The following is a 15,902-nucleotide window of genomic DNA, read 5'->3' as shown; positions in this document are numbered from 1 at the left end:
ATCTCTGGGTCAGAGTGTTGCGGCCAGGGATATTGGTGGAGGAAGTGGTTTCTGGACCGGGCCTACATGGGGTTACATGTACAGTTATTATTTATGTGTTACCTATTATTTGTTTGGGGTCGCCCGTTGGACGGCGCCCCCTTGTGTTAGTATGTTAATAATAGGTAATAAAGGCTGCTGTGGCCAATTTGTTTAACCAACTCACATGCAGTCGGTGTGTTATTTATTAGGTTAAGTGGGTATACTAACCATCACGACCGGAGAATCCTTCCTCAGTGGTCAAGCTAAAGGAAGCCTGACTTTCTATTCCTCCGAATTATCAAATGCAGCAATGAATTCCCTGAGTTTGCTATAACATTAGCGTAGCAAAATGTGCATGAGGGTGTCATGTAGAGGTGCTATAAATAGCTTGGCACCAGTGGGGCACTAATGGAATACAACAGCCAGTTCTATGATGCCACAAAATGGCAGTATTTTTTGCTATCATTATAGCTTCTTAAAAACAGAGCAGGAGGGTGTCATGCAGAGGTGCTAGAAATAGCTTGGCACCAGTGGGGCACTAATGGAGTACAACAGCCACTTCTTGTATGCCACTAGGTACACTGAGTGTTTGCTAGTATAATGGCTTAGTAACAATGAGTTTGAGTGTGCAATGCAGGCAGAGGTGCTGCAAATATCTTTGCAATAGTGTGACTAGACAAAAGTCCAATAGCCACGTTTAGGATGCCACTAGGTACACTGACTGTTTGCTAGTATAATGGCTTAGTTAAAAAAAAGTTGGAGTGTGCAATGCAGGCAGACATGCTGCAAATATCTTTCCACTAGTTTGACTACACAAAAGTCCAATAGCCACGTTTAGGATGCCACTAGGTACACTGACTGTTTGCTAGTATAATGGCTTAGTTAAAAAGAGTTTGAGTGTGCAATGCAGGCAGACGTGCTGCAAATATCTTTGCAATAGTGTGACTAGACAAAAGTCCAATAGCGACGTTTAGGATGCCACTAGGTACACTGACTGTTTGCTAGCATAATGGCTTAGTTAAAAAGAGTTGGAGTGTGCAGAGGACAGGAGGGTACAGTGCCAGGATTGTGGGGCTCTGGGTAGAGGAATGGAAGCCTGCCTTTCTATTCCCTCCTAATGTTGAAATGCAGCGACGAAATCCCTGACCTTGGCTACACAGACGCTGTCGCTGTTTTCAGGACCTGTCACCTATGGCTCTGACCCTACCGGTTTGAGCCCTTAAAAGGACTGATAGAAAGTGCTCTCCCTAAGCTGTCCAGCGCTGTGTATGGAGCGCATACAGCTGTATCAGCGATAGGACTCAGGACGGAGCTGCGACAGTGATGTCTGACACCAAAGACGCAGAAGAGATAATGGCGTCCTGGAGGAAAATGTCCGGTTTTATAATGCAGGGACATGTGACATGGACATCCTATCACACATGCCGTTGCTTCTCTGGCTAAAAGTCCACTTAGCTGTGTGTGTGTCTGGGATTGGCTGACATGCTGGCCCGCCCCACAAGACGCGCGCGCTTAGGGAAGGAAGACAAGGAAAAAAAAAAAAATGGCGATCGCCATTATAGAAACAGCAGTGATCTGAAGGCGCTGTTCCCGCATACTATACACTGAAATGTCATAATAGTGTGAGTCACAGAGTGACTTACACTATTACAGCGGAAAGCCAGCTAGGAATTAGCTGTTTTTTTGCTGCTAGAACCGTTCTCGAACGTTTCTAGAACTATCGAGCTTTTGCAAAAAGCTCGAGTTCTAGTTCGATCTAGAACAGGCCCCAAAATCACTCGAGCCTAGAACTGGAGAACCTCGAACCGCGAACCGCGCTCAACTCTAGTCATGATGCTAATATAAACTGATGCTAACCTTAAATGCAGTCTAGTTTATATATGAAAAAGCTAGACTGCAGTTTGCCAAAATGTACGTAAGTAAGCCAAAATGCTTCTGGGAAAAATCTCATGCACAGATGAGACCAATGTAGAGTTGATTGGTAAAGCACATCATTCTACTTTTTACTGAAAATGGAATGATGCCTGCAAAGGAAAGAACACAGTACCTACAGTCAAATAAGGTGGAGGTTCACATATATATTTTTGGGTTGTTTTCCTGCCACCACTGGGTGTGTTAACTGTGTGCAAGTAATTATGAAATCTGAAGATTATCAAAGGATTGTGGGTCAGAAAACTGGGTTTATATCCTAGGTTATAGGTCTTTCAGCAGGAAAATTACAGCAAACAAACTTCAAAAAGCATCCAGAAATGGATGGAAACAAATCACTGGAGAGTTCTGAAGTGGCCAGAAATGAAATCTTAAAATTGCTGTTGGGAGAAGGCACCCTTCAAATATGACAAATCTGGAGCAGTTTGCAAAAGAAAAGTGGTCCATAATTCTAGTTGAGAGACGTAACAAGCTTTTTAATGGTTATAGGAAGCGATTGATAGCAGTTGTTTATTACAAAGAGTGTGCAACCAAATAGTTATTTTTATTATGTCAGCAATTTAGTCCAGACCATTTTTGGAGTTTTGTGTGAAATTATGTCCAATTTGCCTTTTTTTCTAGTATTTTTGTGTTCTTCCAAGACATACAAAAAGATAAACGTATTTAACCATTTAACCAAATATGGTAATTGCAATAATTTCCTGTGCGATGCTTAATTCTCCTGGAACAATTTCAAGTATATACATATATATATATATATATATATATTGCTCTGTCTATCTAGCTATATATACAGTATATTTATATATAAGTACAAGACACGTACTTTGCATTTTATTGTAGCTTTTTGTTTACATTCTGATCTTCTTTATTGCAGAAACTGTTCTCCTGTATTATATTGCACATTGTGCTCCATGACTGTGAAATAATCATTTTAATGAAATATGGAGCAGATGGACAGCAAGCCTTACCAGCCATTATCAAAAATTAAGCATGAAATGGATCTTGCTTACACCAGTTCTTCAGAAGAAAGTGAAGATGAGCGAAAACCTAGACAATCATACAACTCAAGAGAAACCCTTCAAGAATGTACACAGGAAATACGATTAAACTACAACAGCCATAGCAGCAGAAAAAGGAAAGCCGTGGAGGATCCCAGCCAAGGTAATACTTTATGTTAAGATAAACTGATATTTCATTTTATTATGTAAAATTACATACATTAAAGGGGTGTTTCACTATTTAGTTTTCCAAGCCCCATCGATATAACATTGGGAAACAAAGCTTCTCTCAAATACTTTGTGTTGGCAGTAGTGCCTGTGAGTGGTGCAATTGCAGTCCGCTCATCCCCATCATGTGACATCCGGGCTCCGTGACTTCTGATGTCTGGTGATGTCATGTTCACTTCCAGTTGACCTGACACCACCAAGGCCGGCTCCAGTCTTCCTGAGTGACTGGCTGTGGGCGGCATTTCACCGCTCGTCACAGCCCAGCATTGCACCTGCTTGCACCGCTCTGCAGTGAAGGAGAGAGTGTGTGAGATGCTGGGCCTTGACACTGGATTGTGATGAGTAGTGACTGGAGAATGGAGCCTGCCTCGGTTGTGTCAGGTCAATTGGAAGTTGATGTGACATTACCTGATATCAGAGGTCACGGAGCCTGGGGGTCACACGATGGGGATGAACGGACCACAATTGCGCCGCTTACAGGCACTATTGCCAACACAAGGTATTTGAGAGAAGCCTTGTTTCTCAATGATATATGCCTTGTTTCTCAATGATTTTATGGAGTGCTGCTTTAAAGGAGCACTCCATAAAACAATATACTCTTTCATGCCTAGTGAGGTGCATAAAGTGACAGTGCTGGTCTTCTCTGGAGTTCTCTTAATCCCTTGATCATGCTCCTTACTAGTGATGAGCGAGCATGCTTGTCACTACTCGGTACTCGCACGAGTATCACTGTACTCGGGCTGCTCGGCGGGGACCGAGTAATCTCGCGATACTCGTGCTTTACTCGTGGTCTTCATTTCTGCATGTTGGCGCTCTTTTGAGAGCCAGCCCTCATGCAGGGATTGGCTGGCAGACCACTGCAATGCCACAGCCCTGTTAGTTGTGGAATTGCAGTGATTGGCCGGCCTGCACAGCGTCACCGAGCCTTTATATCGGCCGGCGCGCTGTGCTCTGCTCACAGCTATTCTGACAGTGAGTGTAGGGAGAGTGTCGCTGATTCAGGGAAAGCTTTGCGGCCCTTTATAGCTTTTTCAGTTGCAGGGCTGCAAACAGTGTGACCAAAAGTCCTTCTCAGGACTATTCTAGTTGTATACAGGCAGGCAGGGTATAGCCAGGTCGGAGTACAGTAGCAGAGTCCTTCTCAGGACTATTGTTGCTATATACAGGCAGGGTATAGCCAGGTCTGAATACAGGCTAGTGACCAAAAGAGTCCTTGTCAGGACTATTGTAGCAGTATACAGGCAGGCAGGCAGGCAGGGTAGTGGTGACCGTATACCAGCCTTCATATCTGGGGCTGGTGTACACAGTGTAAAACAGTCCAGATAGTGTCTGACTTGTCTGTACTGTAATTGTCGCTCCCCAAAAAAACCTGTTAGTAGGTTATTATTGCGTCCGTGCTTGGTTTTTAAAACCGCACGTGTGTGCCTGTTGGTGGCAGCGTACAGGTGCACTGGTGTGCGTTTACCAAACTATTATATAACGCACAAGTGTAGTGTATAATACACGTCAGTCAGCAGTGGCTGATAGTGTCAGAGTTCTTAATTTTTGCTCCTAAAACCTGTGTTAGGTTATTATTGCGTCCGTGCTTGGTTTTTAAAACCGCACGTGTGTGCCTGTTGGTGGCAGCGTACAGGTGCACTGGTGTGCGTTTACCAAACTATTATATAACGCACAAGTGTAGTGTATAATACACGTCAGTCAGCAGTGGCTGATAGTGTCAGAGTTCTTAATTTTTGCTCCTAAAACCTGTGTTAGGTTATTATTGCGTCCGTGCTTGGTTTTTAAAACCGCACGTGTGTGCCTGTTGGTGGCAGCGTACAGGTGCACTGGTGTGCGTTTACCAAACTATTATATAACGCACAAGTGTAGTGTATAATACACGTCAGTCAGCAGTGGCTGATAGTGTCAGAGTTCTTAATTTTTGCTCCTAAAACCTGTGTTAGGTTATTATTGCGTCCGTGCTTGGTTTTTAAAACCGCACGTGTGTGCCTGTTGGTGGCAGCGTACAGGTGCACTGGTGTGCGTTTACCAAACTATTATATAACGCACAAGTGTAGTGTATAATACACGTCAGTCAGCAGTGGCTGATAGTGTCAGAGTTCTTAATTTTTGCTCCTAAAACCTGTGTTAGGTTATTATTGCGTCCGTGCTTGGTTTTTAAAACCGCACGTGTGTGCCTGTTGGTGGCAGCGTACAGGTGCACTGGTGTGCGTTTACCAAACTATTATATAACGCACAAGTGTAGTGTATAATACACGTCAGTCAGCAGTGGCTGATAGTGTCAGAGTTCTTAATTTTTGCTCCTAAAACCTGTGTTAGGTTATTATTGCGTCCGTGCTTGGTTTTTAAAACCGCACGTGTGTGCCTGTTGGTGGCAGCGTACAGGTGCACTGGTGTGCGTTTACCAAACTATTATATAACGCACAAGTGTAGTGTATAATACACGTCAGTCAGCAGTGGCTGATAGTGTCAGAGTTCTTAATTTTTGCTCCTAAAACCTGTGTTAGGTTATTATTGCGTCCGTGCTTGGTTTTTAAAACCGCACGTGTGTGCCTGTTGGTGGCAGCGTACAGGTGCACTGGTGTGCAATTTCCAGAAACTTTGATATAACGCACAAGTAGTGAATATACACGTCAGCAGTGCACAGCATTGCAAAATGCGCAAGGGCATTGGCAAGGAACAAGGAAGTGGACGTGATGGTGGTGCAGGCAGAGGCCGAGGTCGTGGGCAAGCTCTAATTTCGCCACAACAAAGGGCCACATCTAGTCGCTCGCACGTCCTGTCCCAAATTCTTGGGGACCGCAGCAGTACACCGCTCTTGAACCAAGACCAGTGTCAACAGGTTGTTAGTTGGATAGCGGATAATGCTTCCAGTCAGATTGGCACCACCACAAACACTCTGTCTTCCACACGGTCAAGTGTCAGTAGCCGTGATACTGCACCGCACATTTCTGAACCTGATCCTCCTTCCTACCACCAGGCTGAGTACACGTCCTCCTCGGACATTAATGATCCCACACTTGGACACTCGGAAGAGCTGTTCACGTTTCCATTCACACATTCTGGCCTCTCGCCAGCTCATATTGAAGTGGGTCATGAGGAGATCGTCTGTACAGATAGCCAAATATTTGAGCAGCCACGTTCTCACGAAGTTGGCAACGTGTCTCAACAAGTGGTGGACGATGATGAGACACAATTGTCAGGAAGTCAGGAGGAGGAGCAGGGTGCGGAAGAGGAAGACGACGTGGTGGATGATCCAGTAACTGACCCAACCTGGCAGGAGGATATGCAGAGCGAGGACAGCAGTGCACAGGGGGAGGGAGGCGTAGCATCACAACAGGCAGTAAGAAGCAGGGTGGTGGTCCCAGGCAGAAGTCAGGCAACCGTTCCCCGTAACAACACGACGACACAAGGTGCCTGTACAAATGTTAGGTCTTCACGAGTCTGGCAGTTTTTTAAGTTGGATCCAGATGATTCAAAAAAGGCCATTTGCAACACCTGCCGTGCCAGCATCAGCAGGGGTACCAAAACTAGCAGCCTGACCACCACCAGCATGATCAGGCACATGTCAGCCAAGCACCCGACTTTGTGGGAAGTACAACAGAGTCGAGGAGCAGTGCTTGCTGATGTCACTGCTACGTCTTCGCTGGTTGTGCATGCGAGCCAATCCTCTGTCCATGCTGCCTGCGAACAAGCCTCCTCCACTCCTGCACCTGCAGTTGCCTACGCAGAAAGAACACCATCATCAAGCACGTCCTTGTCCCAGCGCAGCGTTCAGTTATCCATTCAGCAAACCTTTGAACGCAGGCGCAAATACACTGCCAACACCCCACATGCCACAGTTCTAAATGCTAACATTTCGCGACTGCTTGCGCTGGAAATGTTGCCTTTTAGGCTGGTGGAGACAGAAGCATTCCGTGACCTGATGGCGGCAGCTGTCCCACGTTACTCGGTCCCCAGCCGCCACTATTTCTCCCGGTGTGCCGTCCCCGCGTTGCATAACCACGTGTCACAAAACATCACACGTGCCCTGAACAACGCTGTTTCACCCAAAGTCCACCTAACCACAGACACGTGGACAAGTGCTTGTGGGCAAGGCCGCTACATCTCGTTGACGGCACACTGGGTTAATATTGTGGAAGCTGGGACCCAGTCTGAGCGAGGGACGGAACACGTCCTTCCCACACCAAGGTTTGCAGGCCCTACCTCAGTCAGTGTTTCACCCACACTCTACAGCTCCGGAATGTCATGCTCTTCAGCCTCCTCCTCCTCCTGCGCATCCTCATCCACTGTGCCCTCCACACCAGTCACAAGCTGGAAGCACTGCAGCACTGCCTCGGCGAAGCGGCAACAGGCTGTGCTGAAGCTAATCTGCATAGGTGACAAACCCCACAATGCAGAAGAGCTGTGGACAGCTCTGAAACAGCAGGCAGATCACTGGCTCACACCTCTGAACCTAAAGCCAGGAAAGGTCGTTTGTGACAATGGCCGGAACCTGGTGGCGGCTTTGAGGCGAGGCCAGCTGACACATGTTCCATGCGTGGCCCATGTGCTCAACCTCGTGGTTCAGCGGTTTATAAAGTCATACCCAGAGCTGTCTGATCTGCTGGTAAAAGTTCGCCGCCTGTCTGCACATTTTCGAAAGTCACCTACTGCTTCAGCCGGCCTTGCCGGCTTTCAGCGCCGTTTGCATCTTCCGGCTCACAGACTGGTGTGTGATGTCCCCACGCGTTGGAATTCAACTCTGCACATGTTGGTCAGGATATGTGAGCAGAAGAGGGCAGTTGTTGAGTACCTGCATCACCTAAGCCGTCGGGAAATGGGTCAAACTCCACACATAACACCTGAGGAGTGGAGATGGATGTCAGACCTATGTACCATCCTCCAAAACTTTGAGGACTCCACCAAGATGGTGAGTGGTGATGACGCCATTATTAGCGTCACCATACCGCTACTCTGCCTTCTAAAACGGTCCCTTTTGAAAAACAAACATGATGCATTGCAGGCGGAGCGCGATGAGTTGCAGCAAGAAACAGTAGTGGGTGTGGGTGATAACACACAGCCCAGCCTCGTCTCATCACAACGTGCAGTGGAGGACTATGACGAGGAGGAGGATGAAGACATGGAGCAACTCTCCGGCCAAATTGAGGATATGACATGCACACCAGTCATATCCTCGATTCAGCGTGGCTGGCCAGAGGACAGGGTAGATGAGGAGGAGGAGGAGGAGGAGGAGGAGGAGGAGGACAGCATGTTCAGTCATCTTGTTGGTCAGGCTACTGAAGTCCTGGCTGTTAAGAGTCTGGCGCACATGGCTGACTTTATGGTAAGCTGCCTGTCTCGTGACCCTCGCGTTAAGAACATCTTGGCCGACAATCATTACTGGTTGGTAACACTGTTAGACCCACGCTACAAGGAGAACTTTTTGTCTCTTATTCCCGTGGATGAGAGGTCAACCAAAATGCAGCAGTTTCGGAAGGCCATACTCACGGAAGTAGGCAAAGCATTCCCCTCACAAAACGCTAGCGGCATAGGTCAGGAATCAGTGGACAACCGAGGCGTACAGCCGAGAGAGGCACAAGTCCAATCCGCCAGAGGTAGGGGAACAGTCTTTAAGATGTGGGACAGTTTTCTCAGCCCCTCACGTACCACAGCCCCTGAGGTGCGGGGTAGTGCCACAAGAAATCCTAAGTTTGCCCAGATGCTGAAGGAGTACCTTGCAGATCGAACAACTGTACTCCGACATTCCTCTGTGCCTTACAATTATTGGGTATCCAAGCTGGACACGTGGCATGAATTGGCTCTCTACGCCTTGGAAGTCCTGGCCTGCCCTGCTGCTAGCGTTTTGTCAGAGCGTGTTTTTAGTGCCGCAGGTGGAATCATTACAGATAAACGCACCCGCCTGTCAACTGAAAATGCTGACAGGCTGACTCTGATAAAGATGAACAAGGGTTGGATTGGGCCAGACTTCACCACACCACCAGCAAATGAGAGCGGAATTTAAAGTTTGCCATGTACCTCCACTCACCCATGGGTACACTTCTCGACTTTGGATAATCGCTGGACTGCTCCTCCTTCTCCTCATGCGCCATCATGATGACCGTTACAATAGTTAGGTCTTTGTTTCAGGTATACCCCCAGTGGTAAATTTTTTCGCCCATTCTTTGCAGAATGGACATTACAACGACAGGAGACCCGCTCCTTTGCAATGGGAACAATGTTTTGAGGCCCTCATGCACGTCTCTACCCAGGGACAACGTGTAGCCTCCCAATTTTTGGCTGCCCTGCCTAAGGGCTATACTGAAATACACCCACTTCCTTAAAATGGACACTTAATGTTTTGAGGCCCTCATGCACGTCTCTACCCAGGGACAATGTGGAGCCTCCCAATTTTTGGCTGCCCTGCCTAAGGGCTATACTGAAATACACCCACTTCCTTAAAATGGACACTTAATGTTTTGAGGCCCTCATGCACGTCTCTACCCAGGGACAATGTGGAGCCTCCCAATTTTTGGCTGCCCTGGCAAAGGGCTATACTGAAATAGACCCACTTCCTTACAATGGGCACTTCAGGTTTAAAGGCCATCATGCACGTCTCTACCCAGGGACAATGTGGAGCCTCCCAATTTTTGGCTGCCCTGCCTAAGGGCTATACTATAATACACCCACTTCCTGACAATGGACACTTAATGTTTTGAGGCCATCATGCACGTCTCTACCCAGGGACAATGTGGAGCCTCCCAATTTTTGGCTGCCCTGCCTAAGGGCTATACTATAATACACCCACTTCCTGACAATGGACACTTAATGTTTTGAGGCCCTCATGCACGTCTCTACCCAGGGACAATGTGGAGCCTCCCAATTTTTGGCTGCCCTGCCTAAGGGCTATACTATAATACACCCACTTCCTGACAATGGACACTTAATGTTTTGAGGCCCTCATGCACGTCTCTACCCAGGGACAATGTGGAGCCTCCCAATTTTTGGCTGCCCTGCCTAAGGGCTATACTGAAATACACCCACTTCCTTAAAATGGACACTTAATGTTTTGAGGCCCTCATGCACGTCTCTACCCAGGGACAATGTGGAGCCTCCCAATTTTTGGCTGCCCTGCCTAAGGGCTATACTATAATACACCCACTTCCTGACAATGGACACTTAATGTTTTGAGGCCCTCATGCACGTCTGTATGCAGGGGCATTGGTGAACCTCACAATTTAGGACTGCCCTGGCAAAGGAAAATACTACAAAGACTCACTTCCTCAAAATGGGCACATTAGACTCAAGAGGCCTTCATGTACGTCTCTTCTCAGGGACATCGGAGTGCCACACAATGTTTTCACGTAAAATCTTTCATGTATTGATCTCAAAAAGTAACATACACCAGCTCTATCTCACTATTGGGTATGTGCCCTTAACATTTCCGCCATGAAAAATCATTTTGGGGTCATTTTGGAAGGTTTTCTGGTGAGTCCGTAAAAATGGCGTAAAACGCGGACAAAATTGTTCACAGCTGTGACTTTTGAGTGATAAATGCTTCAAGGGGTCTTCCCCATGCTGTTGCCATGTCATTTGAGCACTCTTCTGAGACTTTTGTGACATTTTTAGGGTTTCTCCATGCTGCCGGGAGGTCATTTCACAAAAATACTCGGGTCTCCCATAGGATAACATTGGGCTCGTTGCTCGGGCCGAGTACACGAGTATCTTGGGAGGCTCGGCCCGAGCTTCGAGCACCCGAGCTTTTTAGTACTCGCTCATCACTACTCCTTACTACACATAACACAATGAATCAGTTTTACTCAGAATGTCTCTTTAATATGTTCTAAATGTACTAAATGATCCAAAATTGAAATCTACTGTAAATTAAGTGCACATGTTGTTAGGCTGTATGCCAGTTCTTTAAATTACTGTACTTGAAATACAATCATCAATATTCTTAATAGCCTTTAGTGGACAACAAGCACGTTCTATACATAATTTCAGCACCACAATGTGTATAAAGAAGAATGAATTAACAATACATTTCCACATTTTAACTTCAACATGCCCCTTCATGTGCTCTATAATTTTATGTATTAATTATAGTTTTATAAATCCATTTTTCTGCAGCTTTGCCTTATAATTAGCATTTTCATTATTTCATGTTAGACTACCAGGTTATCAAAGCTTTTTCTTTTGTATTAGTGTATACTTACTCCTTGGCACAAAATTTTCTTCTGCACAAATAAAAGAATAGATCAGTAAACTCTTTATTGTGCTAGACCCATTTAGTAGGCATTATTCAAACAAACGTTGATGAATTTTACTGACTTATGTTGGGATCTGTTAGGTTTCTCACCTCCATTAATGAGGTAAGGTAGCTCAGCAGGTTGTATAATTCTGCTGGTCAAAGGGAAATGGAACCTGCTGAAATGAGACAATTTACGCGTAGCCCGAGAGCTTTATTTGGCTACAAAATCTTCACATGAAAAAGTCTCTACTAGTGGAAAGAAAAAGCTTACATGCCCTGAACTAACCTAATTTATTGTCCTTTATAATTGTCAAGTAATTAAAGGTGAGCTGGAGTTATATCAACAGCTGCCGCTCTCTTTAGGAGAAAGTAGATGCTACTATGTGAATTGGAGTTTAATGTGTTCCGTATTTCTAGACTTTATTGTATGACCTCTTTGTTTTATTTATCTCTGTTCTTCTATATTCTAATGATGAAGAATAGTTGCTGTTTGTCCAACTTTATTCTCCCACAATGTCTAATTGCGGAACGACTCAGTTGAAGACTGAAATCTGCAATACTGATGATGTTGTATGAACCGCATGATGAATAGTATCACAGACAACATGTATTGTCAGGATTGATACGTTGGTCTTGTTCTAATGAATGGGAATTTGGGATACATGAACCATAAAAAAACAAAGTGTGATATGCCCCCAGGCTCATCAAAACTAAAAAAAATTGAATAAAGTTTGGAATCCTGGATATTTAAGATATAACTTTTATTAGTTCGGTAAAAAAGGGATATAGGAAAATTATACCCTAATGACAAACAAAACAAAAAACAAATGGTAAAATATCAAAATAGAAATTTTTTTTACATATGTGGAGGATCCCCGGATCACTCATACTAGACTCCCTTGTCACAGTCTTCTCCCTGTTTATGGAGACTAATGGCAGCTTGAGGTCTGGAGCTCCTTATCTCTATCTGGGACTCTGTATTTAAATGTTGTTTCATTTTCTTTGGCACTGAAGTAGTGAATGCCAGTTTTTATGCCAGCAGCTCTCCTGCGGTTAAGGGGAGCTGCACCTGCTCTGTAGCCACACTCCATTGTGTTTACGTAGCTAGGTCTCCCAGCAAGCTTTGCTGACTATACAAACCATATGTATGAAAGCCGCCTTGGTGGAAGGAGCTGCTGTGCATCTTCCAGAAGTTGTATCCTCTCCATTTAGGTTCTTTATTCCCTGTTTGTCCCTCCTACCTTTTTGTCTTATTAGTGCAGTGGTGGGTCTAGTGAACCTCACCAACCTCTCACTAGTCAGGGTATCTGTAGGGTTTTCGCAAGGACCCAGGGTGCTGCTCGGCGATAGTTACAGAAACTGTATAGGGACTGACTAGGAGTGTAGGGACAGCTGCAGGTGAGGTTAGAAGGTGCCCACCTACCCTCTCACTAGTGCCATCGCCCACTGTTGTTATTGTGTCCCAGGCATCCCCCTTTGTCAGTGGTGTTATTTTGGTGTGTTATTTCATTGTGTTAGATCTCGGTTTGTCTGAACGCACTCGCCATGCTTGTTGCCTGACAGCCCTACAGGTTAGTGGTACCCCCGTTCCTCAACAACTGTCCCTAATTGACCCTACACCTCCGAAACCAAAATAAATTGATAAGACAGGGAGACTAGGATCCTTGGCATGTAAACAAAAAGGAAAAAATTCTATCAGGGAACTGCAGACAGGTAAATGGATGCACAATGAATTACCATATGCAAAGTTGAAAAAATCTACCCAACAGCCCTATTGGGAACTGGGACTACAGGCCAAACAGGCATAAAGCCTTTCTATATGGAAACTGACACATGATACTAGCAGTATATGGTAACATTCAATATCTGACCATCATCCAAATGAACTAGATACTTCAAGGAATATTGGTCATGAAGAAAAGATCTGCTCAGTGTCCAGTATCCAAGTTTTTTTTGCTTTGATTGTCTTTGGGGTATAGTTTTCTTATATAACTTTTTTACTGAAGTAATACATGCACCATATCTGCCAACTATGCATGCCTCCTGGATGACATCTGTCGGGCACCTGCAGAAGTGAAGCTGAAGAATCTCTACGTAAAGCCTGGAAACAAAGCTAGAGCAATTAAACTAAATGCTTACTTATTTCTACACATTTTTTTTCAATTAATATTTTTTGGTTACTTATAATAAGAGGAGTTTAAAGGGAAACCATCAACAAATGCATGCTGCTCGAAACACAGACACCATAAATATGAGCATGGAGACAAGATTGCAGACAGATAGGTTTTACTCTAAAATTCTGTGGCAGGGAAAACATAGTTTGTAAAGCCAGTCGTGAACAGTTTGTCTAGGATGACTAGCCTGAGCAGTTTTGCCACCAAATTTAATATTCCCTTTCCAGTTGATTAACAGGTCTTTCCCTATGTATGCACATGGGAGAAACTTGTAACTCAACTAGAGCAGGGTCGGCCAGGGACTTTAATGAACTAGTCAGTTTTCTCTCTAGTCTCCAATCATCTTTTCAAGCTAGGTTTTTTTCCTGAAGCACCAAAAACACATCAGTTTGGCTGTAATTTTGAAAAAAAAACTGAATCTCCAAATACAGCGAGTATAGCAAGCGTGAACAGGTGCTAACTGCTAAAACTACACAAAATGCAAACAAAGGGATGCAGAGCACTCTGAAAGCTCCAAGGCAAATGCAAACGTAGAATATATGAAATTTACATTTCATTAATGCTATATAAAATATACTTAGAAAAAAAAAAGTTTTTACCCTCTTGACAACCCATAATTAATTAGTGAAATTGAGGCCATTGCCTATGAGAAATAGGCTAAGACTCCTTAGCACCACAGCCAAAAGCTTGTATATACAGTAATATCACTATGTTTTCTAAAAAATTTTATCTTTTGATGGCTTTTTATGGTTCACCTGTATAGTTTTGCTCCATCTACAGGGTGGGCCATAAGTATGGATGCACCCTGATAAAATGGTTGCTGATATCACCTTACCATTTGTGGCATACAATGGTGTGCTCATTTTTAATGTAGCTTTATTCATTATCGAGTTATTGACACCTTTGTGAAATGGAGCACCGACAGTAACCCACTAAAGGATGTGCTCACAGTGCTGTCCATTGTGTTGAATTGTCAACGTGATTCTCTTCTCCCACTCTTGTCTTGACACACCAAGAGCAATACCGCATAAGAAATGCTACCACAGGCCTCCTGTATCCATTGTTTCAAGTGCCCACATCCTTGATCCTTGATCTGCGATATTGCTTAGTGTGTCAAGAGTGGGAGAAGAAAATCGTGTTGACAATTCTACACAATGGGCAGCACTTTGAGCACATCCTTTAGTGCATTATTGTCATTGTTCAATGTCAAAAATGTGTCAATAACTCGATAATTTATAAGCTATGTTACAAATGAGCACACCATTGTTTTTCTTGTGCAATTCTCTGTGTTTGATGTGTCACATGACTCTCTTCCCATTGAAAAAAGTAAAGTTGAATTCAAAATGGCTGCTTTGCAGATGACCGCCATGGGTCTCAAATGTTTTGCCCCTCCCATGTATTAATATGTCACAAACGGTAAGATTATATCAGCAACCACCTCCATTTTATCAGGGTGTATCCATACTTATGGCCCTCCCTGTACTTGGAAGTGTATTACAAAATATCTTTATTGTGGTGGATGCTGATTTTTGTAACAGTCAAGTAGAATTCAGTTCTACTGAAATATATTTGTTTATCACTAATATGTAACCTTAATTATAAAAGCTTTTGAATCACTTTTTTTCATGTTTATATTTATCCATTTAGACTACATGGCTAAATTTCTTATTAATCATATTTATTATTTGGGATCTGCTGGAACTTCACAAACAAATGGAAAGTCCAAGTGGACATGTGAATATAGTCAAGGTAGTTAAGCTCTGGTCACATATCCATTTAAACTTTCAGTTAGTCTGGTTATAATCTTTCTCTTTTAGAATGGAAGAAAAATTTCTGCTCTAAAAACTTACACAAAATCGACATGATAATAATTAGGGATGATCGAATATCACAAATATTTGGCAATATTCGGCTTCGCGAATTTCTGACGAATAGTTCGCCGCTATGCGAAAATTCGATGAGCAATGTAAGTCTATGGGAAGCCCGAATAGTTGCTATTCAGCAACTATTCGGGTTTCCCATAGACTTACATTGCGCAAGAGTGGCGACCTATTCGGCGAATATGGGAGTTGCCGAATATTTGCGGTATTCGATCATCCCTAATAATAATCAATGGAGCCCCGCTATATCAATTTACATATCTGATGAAACAGATCCCTTTTTCCATTTATCTAGTTCTAACAGAATTTTGGGATGAACCTGGGATCAGAGCCTTATGTAGTTAATAAAATGAATTAGCAAGAGGAGTAAGTTCCTCAGCTAATGACATTTTTCAAAAATGTGCATTTATTTGTAAAACCATGGAAACCATTTAGAGAT

The 15,902-nt window shown here is 44.1% G+C and overlaps 1 protein-coding gene across 5 annotated transcripts in view; it reads left to right on the top strand.

Moving 5' to 3' along the window:
• TENM1 (teneurin transmembrane protein 1) overlaps positions 1–15,902 on the top strand; it is a 1,354,271-nt gene that overhangs the window by 313,166 nt on the left and 1,025,203 nt on the right. For all 5 annotated transcript variants that reach the window (XM_075323916.1, XM_075323915.1, XM_075323914.1 and 2 more), the window contains exon 3: positions 2,828–3,114. In XM_075323916.1, the coding sequence (XP_075180031.1) occupies positions 2,895–3,114 (220 nt within the window). In that variant the 5' untranslated portion in view covers positions 2,828–2,894. The remainder of the gene's footprint in view (positions 1–2,827; positions 3,115–15,902) is intronic.

Source organism: Anomaloglossus baeobatrachus, chromosome 9 (assembly GCF_048569485.1).
Source record: "Anomaloglossus baeobatrachus isolate aAnoBae1 chromosome 9, aAnoBae1.hap1, whole genome shotgun sequence".
Classification (NCBI taxonomy): domain Eukaryota; kingdom Metazoa; phylum Chordata; class Amphibia; order Anura; family Aromobatidae; genus Anomaloglossus; species Anomaloglossus baeobatrachus.
This window is presented reverse-complemented; position numbering and strand designations above follow the sequence as displayed.